We start from the raw sequence: 19,946 nt of genomic DNA, 5'->3' as shown, positions 1-19,946 counted from the left end.
CTGTATTACACAGCCACGGTAGTAGCTGTGCAGTTATGGTTACGTTGCTAATCCCATAGGAAGAGCACTTTTTGGGTGGTTTATAACTTTGCTCCCCCTGGACGAATCCACACCAAACTTTGCAAAGAAAGTATATGGCCTACTTTGAATCTTTTGGCAAAGTTTGGTGAGGTTTGGTCCAGGGGGGGAAAAGGTATAGGGTGGGTCCCAAAATGTCTTTTTTCCCATAGACTGAATGGGGGGAAAATTGCGCATGCCTACAGCCAAACCGCTGGATGGATTTTCACCAAATTTGCGGCAGGAGCAGCAGCTTGGTCCCGAAAGCGTGCTTTTGTAAATTAGGTGAAAATTCATCTAGTAGTTTTTTTGAAAACAATCAAAAAGTAGGTCTAAAAAAATTAGTGATATCTATGTCCGCAACGCGGACACACTTCCATGTTCGCTCCGTGGGGAGGACACCGATTGGCTAATTAGCTCATGTCATGTCCGCGGACACAGGCGTGATGTGTATCAGATTGGTCCGATGTGCCCACCATCTTGGATCCGCCGACAGCGCGGCAGCGAACAAAGGCGAAATCCAGTTTTGGGGAGTGTTATGGATAGAAAACCACATCGCTGCTTTTCAAATGTCCGCAGTGGGGAATGCCCTCTGTAAAATTGAAGAGGCTGCCATTCCCCCAGTTGAATGGGCCCTGTGAAAATCCAGAGCGGGTGTTTCACGACCTAGTCCCTGGGGATCCTGTTCCGAGGTGCCCAGGGAAAGGCCATCGCTTTTGGATCCTCACCCTGGGGGTGGACAAGTGAGGGAGTATCACCTGGGCATGCGGTCCTCAGGGAGTGGGGAAGAAGCACCTGCATGTGAGACATGGTATCCCCATTTTTCCACAGCCCATATAACCCCTGTCCCTACTTATTTTATGGGAAACTACAGCTCCCATAATTCCTCTCCACTTCACACTAACACTGAGCCGAGGAAGATGAGGAATGAGGCCAGAAAGATTATCTCTGGTGACTTGCAATGGCTCTGTACCTTTAATGATACCAGTCCGAGTCAGAAACATAATCCTAACTACACACACACCTGCCACTTGTTAATACTTCAGGATAAAAGGTGGCACGCACCAAAACACTCTGAGCAAGGCTGGTTAGGAGACGGAGCAGCTCTTCCGGGGCTAATGCGAACCAGGCTATCGAAGTTGGAAGGCCAAGGGGCTGATCGGCAGTTGCAGGGAATGAGAGAGAGCCCGGCGAGAATTCCATACTTTCGGAAAGCCGTAAGCATTGCAAGACTGAAACCGATTGAGACAAAAGGATATACATTCAAAGTGCTTCAAGGCGGCCTGCTCCTCTCCTAGGTGAACGACAAAGTCGGGGAGGAACAGAGGTGGTATTGGTAATGGCCTTCACTGCTTCATTAAAGGCATTGGAGAAAGAAACTAAATTAATACGACCAGTGAGTTATCGCAGGCAACAAAGGGCCGGTTTGTGTTAAAAGCAAATTAAACTGTAACAAGAGTAGAAGGTTGCGCGTGTGCCGATAAACACGTAATGAAAATACAATTACTGAATTGTAATGAGTATACATAGCAACAGTGTAGTCCTGCAAGGCAGAATCGCACATTCAAAAGTCTCTGTAAAGTGTTTGAAGTTGTGATAAAATGAGAAACGAAGACAAGAAAGTAACTGCGATCCCGAATGAAAGTTGATTGAGTGAAAATCGAAGTATATGGACTTTTAAACACCAGGAGTGCAAAGTAAAGAAATGATCATTCCAAGAAACTACAAGTACCAAGAAGCATTGGTGTCGAGTTGATGAAGGTTGTCAAATTGTTCAAAGAGAGGTCAAAGTGGTCATGCAGAAGTCTACGTAAAATCCTTGCAATTTTCAAAGTCTTCGACAGTTTAAAGTTGTATGAAACGAAACTTGGGGAAGGGAACCCCCACAAAGAGAAAAGAGGTTTTGAGCCCTGCGGATGAAAAAGAAAGAAAGAAAGAAACAAAGGCTCGAGCCCGGCAGAGGGAAGTCTATGGTGAATTGTGGTGAAGTAAAAGTCAAGAGTTGAATTGTGCATTTGTGGCAAGGTGGACGAAGCCTAAAGAACTTGTTGAACTGTCAAAGGTTTGAGGCCAACTGTTCAATTATACCAGTAAGTAAAGTGCGCCAGATTGATTGAGATGGAACTGTGCCATCCACCTATCCTTTTAAGAAACTCTCGAGACGCTGTGCTTCTGAACGCAGGGAAGGGAGATGTTACCTAAGCCATTCTGACATTTCTTTTGAGACACTATTTTCCCTTTTTATATCCCCTTTACACATTTATCATTTGAGAAGGAGGGGAGCAGTAGGGAGTCTCCCAATCAGCCACTGATCGTGGCCGCCGTGCCTCAGCAACAGTGCCTGCCCATCAAGCACCAGCAGAGCTCACGGTGGGCGATCACGTCTCACCAAGGCTCCCGTCGCGGCGGCAGATACTGAGGCCACATGTGGCACGGCCTCTCCTCTTCTGGCATCAATAGCAGGTTCAGCCTGAAGGCTGCAATGCGGCACAGCTGCTCCCTTACTCCGAGCAGCAGCGGCCCAACACAGGCCCGCACTGCCACCCAGGCGTATTCCACAAGCGCTCCTGCAGGGAGCCACATGGACCCCTCACAGTTCGCTGGTAGCTGCCCAAAGGCTTCCGACGTCTAAAGATGTACTTTTTGGCCATTGGGCATCTTATATGGTCAAGCGCGCCTGATTAGTGAAGAGTGTCATGGAGGCTCAACGGGATGCAGTCATATTGCAGGCTGCTCAGCAGCTCCCCCTAACTTCTTTCTTCTCAACCTATACATTCTCAAAGCCTTGATTATTTACCTGGCCCTATTTATTTTTCACTTGCTTTACTATAAAAGTATTTCTGTGTTTAAAAGTAAAGTGTTAGTGCTCTTAACAGAGCACCAAAAAGGTGGATTTAAATATATTAATGTTTAGTATATTACCTGTGATTTTTTATTGATAAGTTGTCTAAATAAATTGTAGTTGTGTACTCTCTGCCTAACTTGTATTATTAAGAGCTCCCTGCGTGTGCTTAACTGAACCCTTCACCACTCTCACGCCATCCTAAGTCTAAGCTTTGCTGCTCAGTCACACTACCTAGCTAGAGTTTGGCTAGTGTGGCGAGTCAAAAGAAGGACTCTCTGAGGACACGGTGTACAATATTTTATTTAAATAAAACTATATGGCCTAATTGTCGCCGTCACTATAAGTTATCCCTACCTATATTACTAACTAAGGTGCTTGTTAGTCAGTCGTGAACGTCCAAAGAAATAAGTCATCCATCCAAAACTACCGTTACTGACCCTACCACTATGAAAGCGGACTTAGGTCATGGGAATGACTCCCTTTGCGGTACTTCTAGTACCAGTCTTTAGAGTTCCTGCTAATACGCACCCGCAAATAGTCTCTTGTGACTTCCTGGATCAGCAGTCTATTAAGTTTGTCAATTTGGATAGAGTTCTCTCCTCTTTTTGGGCATCCCTTTTGTGGATATCTTATAAGATCTATGTTCTTGCCTGTTGATCTCAGCATGTCCTGTGAAGGCATTGTTCTGGTAGGCTTTCCCTCCTGGGTCATTACTGTTCAGCTTGTTTTGGTCTACTTGACCTTGCATGTGTGTCAATTGCCTAGTTCCTCTAAACTCTGGCTCATATCGTTCTTTTTCTTTGATATTGTATTCTCCTTGTACAGAATATCGATTTGGTTTCCCCTTTTCCCAGGGTGTTATTATCCACTGTTGTTCTCTCTCATTATTGATATAGTTAATTTGCTTCCAGGTTAATTCTTTTATATCTACTAGTTATGGTATAATGATTCCCTTGAGGCCTCCTGTGCTTCTTTTTCTCCCTGTTACCGTCGTTCTTAAAGGAGATAGTCTTCGGGAGCCTCAGAACCCTTCTTTCCAGTCCTGGACCACCAGCGTCTTCTCTGGTGTCTTTCTCCTCTTTGTGTTCGGTGCATTTGCTGCTCGACCAGACACCCCCTCACCCTCTAATACCGGTTGTATCAGCGATGGTTTGTGGACCTGCGGACCACCATGGCTTCTCCATGGCTTCTCCTTTGTGGCCTTACCACCACCGTCTCCTGGGCTCCTGGCTGGTCGGTTCTTTGTACTTAGGGTGCGCTGTAGCGCTGGCGTCCCGCTTTGTAACATCGAGCGAGTTTGAAACGCGCTGGCTTCAGTGTTTCCGTCTTTTCCAGGTATTACACAGCTTGGGGCCTTTATAGGCCCGCGTAAGCGTTCCTCTCTGTACGCTCTCTTGAGTGCACGCTCATCAACGTACTCATACCAGTGGATTGAATATTCTGATTTAAAGGGACACATTCCTTTTGTGGAAGATAACGTAACATAACGGCATCTATTATGGTTTCTTCGTCCCAGTCTTGATATTTCAGTTTCTGGTGTTATAAAACATCCCATGTATGCTATAGTATGTCCAGCCTTGAGGAGTTACTCATGGGACCGGAGTCCTTGTCCTCTAAGGGGAGTCTCTTCCGGTGAGGTACCACTTGCCTCTGCCCCTAGTGCCTTCTCCCCAGCCTCACAGGGGGCTTGGGGAGAAGGGACGAATTCCCTTGGATCGTCACACTAGACATTACTGTTTGTTCCTGTTCATTAGAATAGGATGACCTCCCAGAATCTGTCCCCAGGGCTGATTCTGAAAATCCATATGAACACCCCAAATGGAGAAGATTCTCTCCACAATCTCCCTGTTGAGGTCCCACTTGTGGAAGACTTGCGACAGACAACCCAAGGCAGATCCTACACCACCCATCTTTTTGATATAATGCATGGTGGTGGTGTTGTCCACGAGGACATGGACAGTTCAATTGATGGATGGAAGAAGGGATTGCACTGTCAGGTTTACCACCCAGAGTTCCAGTAAGTTGATATGAAAGGACTTATACAATGGGCCCAAACGTTACATTGTCGCTTTTTTATACTATGTTGCCAGCAGCGTTTGGGCCCATTGTATAAGTCCTTTGTCTCTTTCACATGTTGTATCTTTATTGTTATGCTGGCCCTACTCATCCCAGTACTTGGATTACTCAGGTTCCTGTTGTTGTTCTTCGTCCCAGTACTTTCAAGGACCTTAAGATAAGATATTGCGGACTGCCAGCGTTCTTGTGGAGTGCTTTCATTCTGGATCAGAGCGGCAAGTTTGAATCTCCCACATTCAGTGCGCAGCACACCTCTGTATATTGTGTCTCGGGCAGCTGCGGAGGACAGAGGTGTGCTGCGCACTGAATGTGGGAGATTCAAACTTGCCTCTCTGATCCAGAATGAAAGCACTCCAAGAACGCTGGCAGTCCGCAATATCTGATGATCGGGAAGTCTGCAGGAGCAGACTCGTGCACAGCAGTGTCGAGAGAAGAAATGAAATCAGTCGGTAACGCCGTCGCATGGAAAGCAAGAAGCCGGAGAAGCTGAAGGGAACACCCACCATCCCAGGAAGCCCCACCGATGAGCTGACACCCTCAACAAAGTAAAGGGTGGCACGGGAGAACCAGAGGAGACCTGGTGCGGCTTACCAAGAAGGCGCATGCAGATATCCCTAGGCCCCTTTGCAACCATAACACTTGGTTGGCACAGCAGGGGCAGAAAGCCTACACACCACCTCCTCCTCATTGCAGTGGTGGACTAAGCCTGTTGATCACAAGGGAAGGGTTAAGTACCCTAATTGCCATAAGGAGAAGTTGAGAGGGAGTCTCCCTTTCAACAGTTGCAGGGATAAACCCACTAAACTAGATACGACTCATCTTCCTCATCGCAGTACTTGGTAGGGAATTGAAAACAATTGGGCCAGCACCAAAAAGACGAGAAACCAGGGTCTGGTATCCGAAGCGAGATAGTGATACGAGTCATATCCCTAGTGGCAGTACTTGGCAGGGACATGAACCAAGTAAGCCAGTTCAAAGAAGAAGAAAAGGTCCGCGAGGGTCGCGGACCTTCCTAAAACTCAGAGTGGGTGTTGTAGGTGTGAAGCCTAAGGAGAAGGAAGACATTCCCCCTGGTTGTAAGGAACTGATAATAAGATACCAGGAGAAGGGAGTTATTCTCCTGGTAACCCGGACCTGTAGGAAGGTCCACACAAAGAGAGCCATTCCCTCAGGCTACTGGTCAGAAGAAGACATGCTCCTGACCTACAAAGAATGTATTGTATGGAACTTTGCTATCAAGGGAAGGGAGTCATTCCCCCTGACAACGTGCGAGACACAAGACTGTTCTAAGATTTGGGAACTGTATCAACTGTAAGGAAGGCATGGTATCAAACAGTGAAAACAGACACAAGTGATCACAGTTCAAGGGTGTTTGTTGGACTTCAATGGGTTGGTTGAACAGCTATCTAATCCTAAATCTAAGGATGGGAGAAGCTACAACCATCAAATAATAATAACGCAGCGCTAGTGGAGTCTCTGTCAAAATAAAAGGGCCTATACTAATGCACCTATTGCCAATCCTTACTTCTAAATACAAATGACGTTGAACAACATTGTATGCAAAAAGAAAACTGTTGATATATGATATGATTGGTTATTTATAACACGCTTAATACCCAGAGGTTTCTAAGCAAGGACCTGGGGATCAAACCTGTGTTGATGTGCGTTATCTTGCTTCCAAGGCGAGCAGGTTGCCCCGGAGCTATCCTCCCGAGACAAGAAATAATATGCCAGGATAGTTTTTTTTTTTTTATAAACAGTTTTTCATTAAATTCAAACAAACAAAACCAATGCAAACCAAACTCGCAGTGCAATCACCAGTACAATTGTGCACATTGTTCTTCACATAAATCGGTCACTGCTCCCCTTATCTCACCCCCCCTTGCAAGCCTATTCATTCCAGTCACTCTGTATCCGCCCCGTGTAGCAGGGTTTCATCTTCCATGGGTTCTGTCCGGTCTTGTATCGTTCCAAATAGTTCCGCTATCAACAATCTCCATGCCATCAGGGTTCCCACCTCTTCCTCTCCCCCAATATTACTTGCCTCTTGCCACACCGTGGTCTCTGCCTCCGCCCACTTCTGCAGCTCTTTCCACCACACCTCCACCTGTGGCCTATGACAGGTCTTCATCCCATGGCAATCCTTTGTTTTGCTAGCACATACGCTAGATCTTTTAGTTTATTGACATGTTTATGCCAGGATAGTTAAGTAGTTGGCTTCCCTTCCCCACGTTTTCAGCACGTGACAAGGCGGCACACTCGCGCTTCGCACACGCTCTGGCTTCTCTGCCACGAGGATACAATTCAAATCACAGATATCAGGGCCTTCTGCCAAAGTCTCTTTCCCAATAACAGTCTCTTATTGCAGAGGGCCTGACGTAACAAACGAGCAACAAGGTTCCTTTCTTTTCAGGATTTTCAAATTTACAAGTTCTCGGGCCCACTATTCACCATGGGTCTCCTTCCTTCAAGCTTGGACTCCCTTTTACCACTATGTTCAGCATGGGTCTCCCTCGATAGGGCTCGGAACCCTTTAGCAAAATGTTCACAACTGGTCTCCCTCATTTGGGTTCGGACCCCTTAAGCACAATGTTCACAATTGTTCTCCTTCGTTCGGCCTTGGACCATCTCACTTTCTAAGCTTTCCTCTTTGTATCAACAATCGAAGACTTTTGATTGTGCGACAAATTTTGCTTAAACCGTTGCAGGACCACTTTGATTCACTTAATTTCTCATCTTTATATTTAGTTTCGCTTCTGCCACTTCTTGGCTGGATACCTCAACAGAGACCTTCGATTGAGCATACTCGCAGTGCTGGACAACTCTTTCCCTGGTATTGTACATTTCTCTGTTAAAGGTCAAACATCCATCAGCAATTAAATTTTCCTTGCGTTTTTCATCACGTTACCAATCATCGTTCTTGTGCTCTTTATACAATGTTGCTGCTTGCAACTTTGCTCTTCAACACATACCGGTCTAGAATCGGTCTCCCCAACTTCCAGCTGTGTTGATCTCTCTGGCACTGCTTTGGTCCTGGAGCCAAGGACGGCACCACAGTGGCTGCTACTCCTCCCCGACTAGGTCAGCCATGCAGGAGGGCCCCAGGTAGCTCCGACTCACAATGCAGGATTCTTCAGTCTGGTTTCCTGGCCTTACGCTTTTTACTCTAAAGGATTCTGGAAAGTAACAGTTTCTCACCGGAAAGGTCGAGGGTATCTCCCTCCTTGTGCACCCTTCTTGGTTTACCGTCTTTCTTCCCTCGTTCAGCTGCCGTCTGGAAAATGCAGTTACTTCACATGCTTTACCTCGCTCAGAGAGTGCTCTCGTGCTCCACCTTTTATCCAGGTGGGGAAGCTTAATGGAAGTCAGGTGTGAGTGGTTACCAGTAAATGACCTGACCATAGTAGTGGCACATATTAGGTACAATGCTCGGGTGTGAGTCTGTTTTCTCCCAGAGCGGGCTGTCCGCGTGAAAGTGTTCGTAAGGGAAGGGTGGTTGGGCGGGGGGGGGGAGAGATAAAGTTCCTAAATTTCCTGAGTAGGATGGGGTAAAGGTGTTACAGAGAGGGGGATTACAGAGAGGGGGATTCTGCGTCTTGCCAGCAGGTGTCCCACTCCCCGAAGACCCCTCACCCAGGTGATCTTCCCACACTGGTCCACCCCCAGGGTCTGGATCCAAAGGCGATAGCCGTGCCCTGGCCACCTGAGAGAGACCCCTGGGGACTAGCGGGTGAGGCATCTTCTGGTTTCTCACACAACTAACCAGGACCGATAACCCAGGAGAAGGGACTCCTTCTCCTAGTGCCAGAACAGAACTGCCTTATTCTTTAGTTTCTAGTGTAAGGGAAAGAAGTAAGGTTTTCTTGACGCAGGACAGTGTTGACAAGACATCCTGAAAGACATCTTATCTTTAGTTGAGGCAGGGAAAAAAATACCTTTTAGGGATAGGGATCGACAGGTTTTATAATAAAAGTCTTTAAAACCAAACATGCCACCTTTGTGTCAGTCTCCTTCTTCTGCATCCTTACAGTATGCTTGCGATTCTTTCTGGTGGAAGGAAAGTCCTCCACTTCTCCGTATCGGGGACTCCCCCTATAAATTGTAAACCTTTTGAGATGGTCAGAAAGTGCTTCTTCAGGTTGATGGAGAAACCTAATTTGTCGAGAAGATTGGATGTTTCCCCCAAGCTCTGTAGAAAATCCTCTTCTGATCTGGCTCTCAAAAGCCAGTCGAAGTAGGGAAAGACATGTATTCTCTTCCTATAAAGATTTGCCATTACCTTCATGAATACACTTTGGGTTGAAGTAAGACAGCATGGGAGCACTGCAAACCGTTAATGAGTAACTCCCAACAAAGGAACGTAAAATTAAGCGCTCTGCAAGTCTAGAGACACAGCCAATCCTGATGCTGTAAGGCCTCCAGAATCTGTCCCAGACTGATCATCTTGAAACTGCCTTTGCTCTGAATAACTCTCTCCCAAACGAAGATAAGCAGGTGGTCAAGAAAAATCTAAAAGAGCGAGTTTCCTGCTTAAGATTCTTTACACGGTTCTAAACTTTCATCAACCTTGGTGCCAAACAGGTCTGACCTGTCAAATGGCAAATCCAGGAGTTTTGATGTACATCTTGGGCATGTTTTGCTGTGTGCATCCAAGAATATTTTCGAATTACAGCTGCTGATCCATTGTGTGTCAGACACAATCTTTAGTGTCTATCCCCATTTCCAGCACATTTATTGCAGTATCTTTTACATCTTGCACCAGCTGTCTAAACGAATCTTACATATTTAGTGGCAGGTAATCAGAAACCCTTTCTGCCATTTCCCACAAGGAATGCTAGTAATAATGCCAGGGTGCAACAGGCATTAACTGTTCTCAACCTCACGCTCCCTTCTGCAAAAACCTTTCGTCCCTAGTTGTCTAATTTTTGGGATTCCCTATTTGGAGGTGCAGATTTGAATGCAGTACATTTGGAGCCTGCTGTTCCAACATGGATTACAGGGCTGTCTCTGCTGCCGATCGACAGTTAAAAAAATGCAGATCATTTGGACCTGTCCTATATTTCTGGGTTATATATTTGTCCACTATGGGAGGTGTGGCTGGCTTTGCCCAGACTGGCTTAATTACCTCCACCATTTTCTTGTGTGTCTGGCAACCCCTCCGGCAAAGATTGCTTTGGAATATCAGAAGATTACTAAATCAGATGGAATATCCTCCGCTTCAAAATGCTTTGAATTTGGACAACCATACTCCTGGGTTTGTAAAGAGTGATCTGGCTCCGATGGCTCAAACATAGAATCTTCTGTGAGCCTTCTTTATACTTTTTCAATAGGTGCTAGGATCGAAGGCAGCACCTGCAGAGGGCTCAATAAACGTATTGCTGGTAGGGGTGCCAAATATTGATTGCCCTTGAGCTTTAAATGCATTGTTTATGGGAGTCTTCCCTTTGCCTTTGTCACTGATACTTGAGCTTGAGGACATCCGGGAGTGATGTCGGCTCTTATCCTCTCCCTTTTTTCCAGAGACAGGATCTGCACAACAATCCAGTGGTCGAAGTATACGAAAAGAAGTAGTGGAACTATGTTCCCTGCTGGCCTGTACCCACTCCCCACAAACCCCATACCCACCCCCCCCAAACACACAATACAAACCTGCAAACACATGCACCTGCTATTTAAGGGAACATTCAGTGCACTGACAGTGCAAGCTTCACCTTCTTCCTACACTTTAAAACAAAACCATTCCGGAACGGTTTCATCTTAAAATAAAAGTCTAGGAACAGTAAAACTTAATTTAAAAAAGTAGAGGAGCACCGCTCCCAACCGCCCCCTCTCACTTCGACCACTGCAACACTCTCTAGAGACAGTCTAATATCCTTTTCATGGTGGTTCTAAACAACTCCCCATTCTTCTTTCGAGGATGGTGATATGGTGAATTCAGACCTACCTTAATCTTTGGACCTTGAACAGTGTTTTTAATGTTTCCACGATGAGGAGCAAGAACGTGTTGGAGGAGAAGACCAGCTTCTTGAATGATGGTGCTACTGCTTCTTTTCATCAGACCTTGAATGATGGTACGACAACTCAGGGGTCAGTGATTATTTATGGGAGGTATTTTCTCCACCCTCGATATTACCAGCGATAACTTTACAAAGGCCATGGGAAGCCTTGTCAATCTTTCCCTAGCTGCCTTCAACAACTTTGTATGACAGGATCCACGCACTCTTCGGTTTCATGGTCCTTTCCTAGACAGAAAAGACATGCAGAGTGGGGATTTGTCACGGATATCGACTGATTTTGTTCTAAGCTGTAATGGCAATTTATTTTATTTACCGACGAGCGACCGTCTCAATGGTCTAAGTGCATTGCAACGGAAAAAAGAAACTGAAGACAATGGCGCCTGACGGCTCCATACTTGCACGCCGACAACGTGGACTCGGCATGAAACACGACCAGCGAGACGAGATGGTTAACGAAGGAGCTGAGCAGTGCCAACTACTGGCTATGAAACATTTTCCGGTGTTGATTGGGATATTTCAAAGTTGAGGGATCTGTGGGATGAATGTGTCCATTAGACATTTATTTTTTGCCGAAGTTTTTTTGCCTTGCCGATTGAAGCATGTGGGGTAAAAGGTTTGGTCATATGGAACAAATGGGGGTTGATGGTAAAGGATCTAAGTAGTGACCACTCTCCAGTCAGTCCCCCCTAAAGTGTTCTTTTCCAACTGCCAATTTTTGGTACCACTCCAGAGACTTCAGTGCTCCAAAATACTAATGTACTTTTATTGTAATAATTATGTGAAATTGCAATCTCAATATATTAGTACTGGATTGACGCACAAGTGATATTCCGTTTCTTGGTCAGGAAGCTCATTTGAATTTCAGGAAATCGCCACAGAGTTCGAAACCAGTATATTGGACCATTTTAATGAATGTGTTGCTCTTTATGTTGAAATATTACCGCCATGTATGGATTTAGTGAATACATAAAAAAAACTGAAATCCTCCACACCCCCATACGGAACCAGGGCAGTTCTAAGTATTTTTAAGGCATCTAAGCTTTCAAGCATTTACTGGCATGCAGGAATGGAACACATATCAGTAAAACAATGTTACTCAAGTCTCCATAATGATACATTAATGAGTTATTGCTCTAAAAGTCATTCATTAGGATAAAAAGGTTATCACATTATCAAACATACAGATATTCACAAAAAGCCTAAAGTCAGACAAAACATGTTAGATGGATACACACTCCTTCAGAATATACCAACTAATCCGTGGGGTGGGCGGGGGGGGGTCGAAATAAGCAGCTATTGAGGTAACATGGATTGTTTGAGACAGCTGTAGGAACAAATTAAGTGAGAAAAAGACACAATTATTAAATAAACAATCAATTAAGATTTGACTTTGAATAGACTAATCTTAATGGTGTTAACATCATTTGTGCCATTAATTGTCTATTAACACATCCGTGAAATTAAGTGGCATTTTCCCCTTGAGGACAGTGCCTCAAAATATTTGTTGAGGGGCAGAGCTGGGCCATACCGCCACCCATTTTTCACCAGACAGAGGGTCACTGCAGAATCCTTTCTTCACCACTCGGTTCCTACACACATTAAGCCAATGTGTGCTACAACAGCTCTTTTGTGCCCATTTACTTCATTCCAGCTTCCCTGAGCTGAGCTGTCTAGCGAAGGTCTGGTCCATCTCTCTTTCTTTGAGGAGCACAGTCCAGCTCACATTGCCAGATGCAGCAGCACAAGTCGCCTCACCCGACCACACAGGACAGCCCCAACAGACCCACATACCACACTGTGCTGTGCATAATCCTGCCAGGCTGAGGCCGGATTCTGTAAATTGACCTCTTCTGCCGATTCAGTACCACTCAACACAGGGCACTCAAAGTACTCCTTTCGTGTGACTCGATATTCTAAAGTGGAACTTTATTCCCAATGAGTGAAACTGGAGGGGTCTGCTGAATTGGCTTACCTGATTCTGGGTAAGAAGGAGATCTATAGCCAGGATCTCTCTGTAACTGGATGTCTTTCAATGAAAATATAGAGGCAGCTACAAAGAAAGGGAAAGGATTACAAATTACTTGTAAATACATTCATGTTTACTTGGATGCTTTGGGGACATATTTTAAAGACGGGGGTCCATTATATTTATATACATTGGAAACAAAGAAAAGGTGGAACAACATACTGAGAAGTTCTAGGCAAAGTACAAGACCAAATACTTTGCAGAATTCGTAGTTTTGCCCAGAACTTATCTTTTGGTGTCAACAGGAATATATATATTTTTCTCAAGCCAGAATATTCACATTGTAGTCTTCTCTCGATAGAACTTACTTTATCCTAAATTCACTTTGAATGTATATCTCATAAATACCTTTACTGTTCCAAGCAGTATTAAAAACTAAGAAGCCAGTGGGAACCACGTGGTACCTAAATTTCACAATCATAATCTCATGTCCTGGAATATTTCAGGCCTAACATTCCAAAGGTGCATTTGCTCCTTCTGCCATGTGCATTTACCACAGAGTGACCATGCGTAAACCATTTACTATGGCATGTAGAGAAAAGCAATCTGTACAGTTTCAGAGTATTCATTTGCCATGTTAAATTGGTAATTTAAGCACTTGCCAAACTGTTGCAATTCAGATACCCTTAGTCATTCTTCTTCCACCTTGTGGAACCCTCTCCTGACAGCATACTGGATGTCAAACTTCTCTTAAAAAGTTGCTGCTCTTTTGAAAGAATGCGCAGGCGGCCCGTAACACCCATAAATGTTTGCATGCAGGTTCCTGCACTCCTCACCCCTATATAACTATCATCTTTGACCAGATCATTTGCCCATAAAGTTTATTTGAAAGTCGGTGGAGGTTTATAAAGAAAGGGTGGAACGCTGAAGTAGACGGCCTGAGTCACAATTATAGCAATGATTAATTGCTCTCTCAACCTGCTCTCCTCTCCCACCTTCTTACCTGTTGGGATCAGATTCAAAACACAAAGTGACAAAGAGGGGTAAGCAGAGGAGTAGCAAAGACAGGCTACGTGAAGCTTGCAATTTAAGTATGAAAGATTGAAATGGACTTCCTGAATAAAAATCTAGAAGGGATGTCTGCAACGTGCAGGAGGAGAAATTGACATGGCTGCAGTCCAAATGAGAGATTTGCAAACACTTTTAAAACGCATGGATGCTGCTTCGGCTATGCTGTAATAAGCACAAAGTCTCTCAGTAAATGGACCACAATGAACAGAGAGAGAGAGAGATGCAGGAAAGCATCCAAGTGACGAAAGTAGCCTTTGAAGACATGAGCTATCAAAAGGTTATCATATTTTATAATGGATACTGCTGCCTCAAGATAACATGTAATAGCAATTGTTGCAGCAAGATTATGCATACATTTAGCAGTGGACAAATGAGGCTGACCACTTGGAATGCAAATGTAATGTTTTAAATGGAAGTCAGATATGATGGTGAGATAAAGGAAGAAATATTGTTCATAACGCTTAAACATTACTTTAAAGATGAAGCCTTGAGCGAACTGATCCATTTAACAGATGTCAGTGGCCAACAACAACGGACACAACTCTTGCCTGTACCTATGACAGTAGGCTTGTAGCTTAATTTATGTTGCAGATTTATATGCTGTGCATAATCCTGCCAGTGTGCAGAAGTGTTTGAGTGTTCCGAAGAGGGCAGAAGTGGAAAGAAGAGACTGCACTGCCGCATTCAGAGTTTGCTGTCTAGTGCTCGATCCACCTCTTGACCACCGATCTTGTGAACACATTTCTTCTTTCTGCGACGACTTCTGAAGATGTCGTGTGCGTGGAAGCATATATTAAGGAATTCCTGCTGCTCCATCAGGCACATTTAAGGTAACACACTTATTTATATCGCCACTGGAGTTCTTTGATTTGGAGTTCCGTGACTGTTTGAATGAACACCTTAAAAGTGGGCTTCAACGTCTGCATTCTCACCTGCAAGGACTGTGTTTTAGTTGCTACTTTTTCTGATTTAGAATTAAAGTTACATGTTTTTGCTGCCACTTTCTGCCGCCCTGATCTCTTGGTATGTGTGGCACCAGAAATCTAGAAAGGAGTTGAATTTTAAAACTACTGGTTGATAAGTGGTGTAAACAGAGTAGTGCTGTTCTCGATCGTTCTCTGTGCAGTGAGTACCACAGCAAATCGGGAGCATGGTTGCCATCTTACTGCACTAACCTTATAGTAACAAAGCCCACCTCGTAAGAGTCCTGTATACGTGAATTTGGAGGAGTGGGACTATCACGGCATCATAGCCTGCCTTTTTATATTCCATTGGCTTTGGGATTAGTTTACTAACAGCAGACAATGCATCTTCGGAGTAGTTCTATGCAAACTTTGATCTTTCCAAAATTGCCAGTTAATACGGCACTGATTACAGACCAGGAAGGATGGCGATTACTCTGCCTTTGCTCCCTGCTCCAGCTTCCGGTGAATCAATTGAGCGTGGCACCCAATCATGCCCCCAGCAATCTAGCACAAACGAAATCTGCTCTTCTATTGCCTCGATATTAGGAAAGGCAGCGATCCTGCCTCTACACACGATGGCACCTCTCATTCATTTTGCACAGGCAAAATAACTGCATTCTACTCAGTGAAGGAAAGATCTTACAACCTATTAAACCTGTAGCTTTGCTATCTTGTCATGTAGTTGAAGAACTCACAAATAATGTATCTGGTCATTTAAATGACTCGATTAGTATGCTGAACATCAGCTTCTCCGGATCTACGCTATATTTCTACTCATCACTTTAATCTTTTAATTCAACTCCTGTATCTATTCCTCCACTAAGACTTTTTTGGCAGCTTTTCAAAATCTTAAGGGAAATGTGGACTCTTCATTTTGTGATGCTCTGGTGGAAATCAATCTAGTTTTATGCGTGCGGGTCTCTTTAGATGAGAGTTCAAAACAGAAACCAAATCACATTCTGTACTTCTGGAATTCGTATGGTTTAAATTGGATAATGTTGAATTGCATGCATAATGTGGCCCAAATCTTTTTGTCTAATTATGGGATAAATCATGTACAACAGAGGGGAGCTGTGACTTCTATAAACAATGAGACAGGATCTCCCGATATGGCTCACTCGGTTGATGTTGTCGATCAGGTCTTACCCTCAAGTCTACCCCTGAGAAACAATCCTCCATCTAGTGAACATCATCCCTTACCCAGCCCGACTGTATGTATAGTGTTGAAGACATCGGGCGGTTAGCCGCCATCGGGCAATCCGACGAACACATTAGCACAAAATGTATCTGTACCTATGGTTTATTTAACTTCGGCCCTGGCTCAATTAGGTTGGTGGGAGATGTTGATAAATCCACGCTTTATCTTATTTTACAACTCTAACTATTCAGTTCCAAATTTGGATATATCTTGTGGAAGTGTAATCGCGTTACCTCCAAAGTCGAAACACAGTTTAACTTTTCGAAAGCAGGTTAAAAAAAAAAATGGACCTAAAAGAAAAAAGAATGCGCAGATTGCAAAATCCTTTCTGCACTCCTTGGTAAATAACCCTTTAGTTAAAGATCACTTAAAAAAGCTATGCCGATTATATCTGGCGCTTCGATGGGGATGGGTGGTCCAGTTTCATCTGTGATGACATCAAATGTCCCATAATATTGGATCCCCTACCTTTATATGCTATAACTGGGCCAACAGTAAATATTGTTGCTAGTACTGTAACATTAAATTCCCCCACCCCTTAATGTAACATTTCGGCCACCTGTCGATCAGACAGCAGTGGATTAATCGGGCTCAGTGGGACTAAGGGCACTAAATTGGAACCTTGTTGGTAGCCCTCTAAATTCTGAAAAAATAAATGTTTCACGCCCACATGTTGCTTCGGTTTTCCAACTTCAGGGAACCAAAAGTGAACCATCAAAGTTGGTCCTTTGCTCTCAAAAGTTAAGTGATACAAAGTAACTGTGGGTCGGGAGTTCAGAAGACCTTCTTTTAAATCAATCTGTGCCGAATCCTCAGACAGTACCTCATTATGGTAGCAGTAATGACCATGTGAACGGGAGTAAACAAGTATCTGGAAAGATGGTTCTGTCTGATTTGACCAACTCGTCCATTTCTAATAATTGGACAACTCAGTGGCTTCTCCCTTCAGCCTCAACTGTAAACACATCAATCAATAAAAAACGGCTCCATATAGGAATACTATTCCTGTCTTATTATTTTTTTTTTTTTAACAACTTAATTTTAGTTTTAAGAGCATCGTAAACATATGGATATTAACAACCAGTTATTAACAAGCGTACATTATTTAAGCCAGCTCAATTACCATAAACCTGGGATTTCAATGCAATTTAAATCCATTGCTCATATTTAAACCATACATAGTAAACCGTAACTATTCCCCCTCCCCCCATACATATTTCAACAAATGGGTGAAAAGAAAGTTCTGCTTTGTTTCAAATGGCCAGCTGGAGCAAGTAGGATCGCTCTCAGGTTCAATGATCATATTTGTCAAATAATAGAAATTGCACGGAGTGCTCAGGGTTTGAAGTACATATGCTCTCTGCTGTCCATAAATTCATGTAGTGGAAGCCAAGTATTTAAATATTTTGTGTATAAGCCAAGGGCTATTGCTGTCACCTTCTCCATAGCCATTACTCCCCACAATCTCACCCACCACATGGCCACTATAGGTCCCTCCTTGGTTTTCCATAATTGTGCAACCGTGATTCTGGCCGCCCTCAACATGAGTGATAAGTGTGGCCGTGGGACAAGAGTTTGCATAACAACCCTCCACCGTTTCTCCCAAGAGCACCACTAATGGATCCAATGGAAGTTGCGCGCCAGTTATGTCTTTAATATGACTTAAGATCTCCTTCCAATATGTTTTGCTAGTGGGCAGGACCACCACATGTGAATAAAGTCCCCTGGAAGGCCACAATTTCTCCAGCAAGTTGCAGGGTATTCTGGGTTGATGGAGCGTATTCGAGCAGGCGTAATGTACCAACAGAGACAGTTTATATGCTGCTTCTTTAATTGAGGTGCATCTAGAACTCTTGGCGGTTCTATGCCAAATGCGGCCCCAGGCGTCCCCGGGGATTGTTCTGCCCAGATCGGTTTCCCACTTCCGCATGTAAGAGAGGTTTTCCTCGGGGTCTGTTACCCCCATTAGGCGATATAGTCTGGTTATTCCATTATCTGGTAGGCCTTCTTGTATTGTTAGTTCCACCCCCGTTGGATTCCTGGTTGCCCCCTCTTTCACCTGTGCATTTGAGACCTAATGCCTGAGCTGGGCATAGTGAAAACGTTTTCTTTCTGGTATGTTAAACCTGGATTTGTAATCCTCAAATGTCAGAGGTGACCCATCCATGTAAAGATCCTCCAAACCCAAACTGTTTTCTCTGCCCCCCCAGTGTGTCCAGAAATTGGTCTGCATTCCTGGGGTGAAGTCTGGGTTACATGCAATCGGTGTGAGTGGTCCCCCCCCCACTTTGATCTTTCGGTTTCTCAGTACCTTTTCCCAATACCAGAGAGTGGTTTTAGTTGATTCCAACAACTGACCACCTTGTTCCCTGTGACGTGTGGCCAGGAAGCCCAGGTTTTTTAGGGGTATCTTGGTAGCGGCTTTTTCTAATGTGACCCACCGATTTCGGTCTTCTCCAGCGGCCCATTGTAGCATTGGGGCCACCTGTGCTGCCCATAAATATCTACGGAATTCTGGGACCCCAAGTCCCCCCAAGGCTTGTGGTCTAAAAAGTACTTTTTTGGGGATCCTCGGCTCCCCCCCCCCCCCAATATGAAATTCATTACCTCTTTCTGTAAGGATTGGATTGCTGGGCCCGGGATTCTGATTGGGAGGGCACCCATTACATATAGAAATTTACGGAGTAGAGTCATTTTAACCGCTGTAATGTGTGCTAGCCAGGAAAGTTCCTGCAGTTGCCAACGTTTCAGGTCCCCTATTAGTGTTTTCAGAAGGTCCAGGACATTGGCCCCGTATAGTCTATTGTAGCTGGGGGTCAGTTGTATCCCGAGATATTTTACTGCCTTGCGTTCCCATTTCAGGGGGTATTGGTTCTCCCACTCCAGAATTCGTTCTGGGATTTCAGTAATGTTAAGCGCTTTGGACTTGGGGTAGTTGACATTAAATCCTGAGACTTTCGCGAACTCCTCCAGCAGTTGTATGGCTGCCGGTAGGGAGTGCTCGGTGCCCCCCAGGAATAGAAGAATGTCGTCCGCATAGAGGGGTATTTTTTGTGGTCCGATATTGCCCACCTCCACCCCATGGATTCCCGGATGATCGCGGGCCCTGCATGCAAGTGGCTCCATAGCCATGGCAAAGATCAGGGGCGACAATGGGCACCCCTGTCTTGTGCCTTTCTGGATGGAGATACTCTCTGTCAGTTTCCCATTGACCATTAGTCTTGTGGATGGGTTTGTGAAATTGGCCATTACCATACGAGTGAATATTGGTCCACAACCAAATCTTTCAAGGACTAGCCGTAGAAATCCCCAGTGTAAGCTGTCGAAAGCTCTAGAAGCATCCAGAGCTGCCACTTAGAACCTTTGACCCGACGCCCGTCCCCAATTAATTACATCTATGGCCCTTCGAATATTATCGTATGTGTGCCGGTCCTTTACAAAGCCAGCTTGATCTAGATGAATTATCCCCGGAAGTACCGTGGCTATTCTCCGGGCTAAAATTCTAGAATAAATCTTTGCATCCCCATTTAGTAAAGAGATCGGGCGGTAGCTTGCACAATCCATTGGATCTCTGTCCGGTTTCAGTAGTAGTATTGTAGTTGCTGGACCCATACCCCCGGATATGCACCCTCTCTCTCTAATGAGGTTAAATAGTTGGGTCAGGGGGCCTACTAAGATGGACCTTAAGGTTTTGTAGTATGCGTTGCTTAGCTCATCTGGGCCAGGAGTCTTATGTCCTTTCAGTGCCCCT

General features: G+C 44.7%; 1 protein-coding gene across 7 annotated transcripts in view; it reads right to left on the bottom strand.

Annotated features, from left to right (window-relative positions):
- LOC138566485 (cyclin-dependent kinase 17-like) overlaps positions 1-19,946 on the bottom strand; it is a 1,557,968-nt gene that overhangs the window by 53,220 nt on the left and 1,484,802 nt on the right. For all 7 annotated transcript variants that reach the window (XM_069643847.1, XM_069643850.1, XM_069643846.1 and 4 more), the window contains one exon: positions 12,968-13,045. In XM_069643847.1, coding sequence (XP_069499948.1) covers positions 12,968-13,045 — 78 coding nt within the window. The remainder of the gene's footprint in view (positions 1-12,967; positions 13,046-19,946) is intronic.

This window comes from Ambystoma mexicanum, chromosome 2p (assembly GCF_040938575.1).
Source record: "Ambystoma mexicanum isolate Mex_15411 chromosome 2p, UKY_AmexF1_1, whole genome shotgun sequence".
NCBI lineage: Eukaryota > Metazoa > Chordata > Amphibia > Caudata > Ambystomatidae > Ambystoma > Ambystoma mexicanum.
This window is presented reverse-complemented; position numbering and strand designations above follow the sequence as displayed.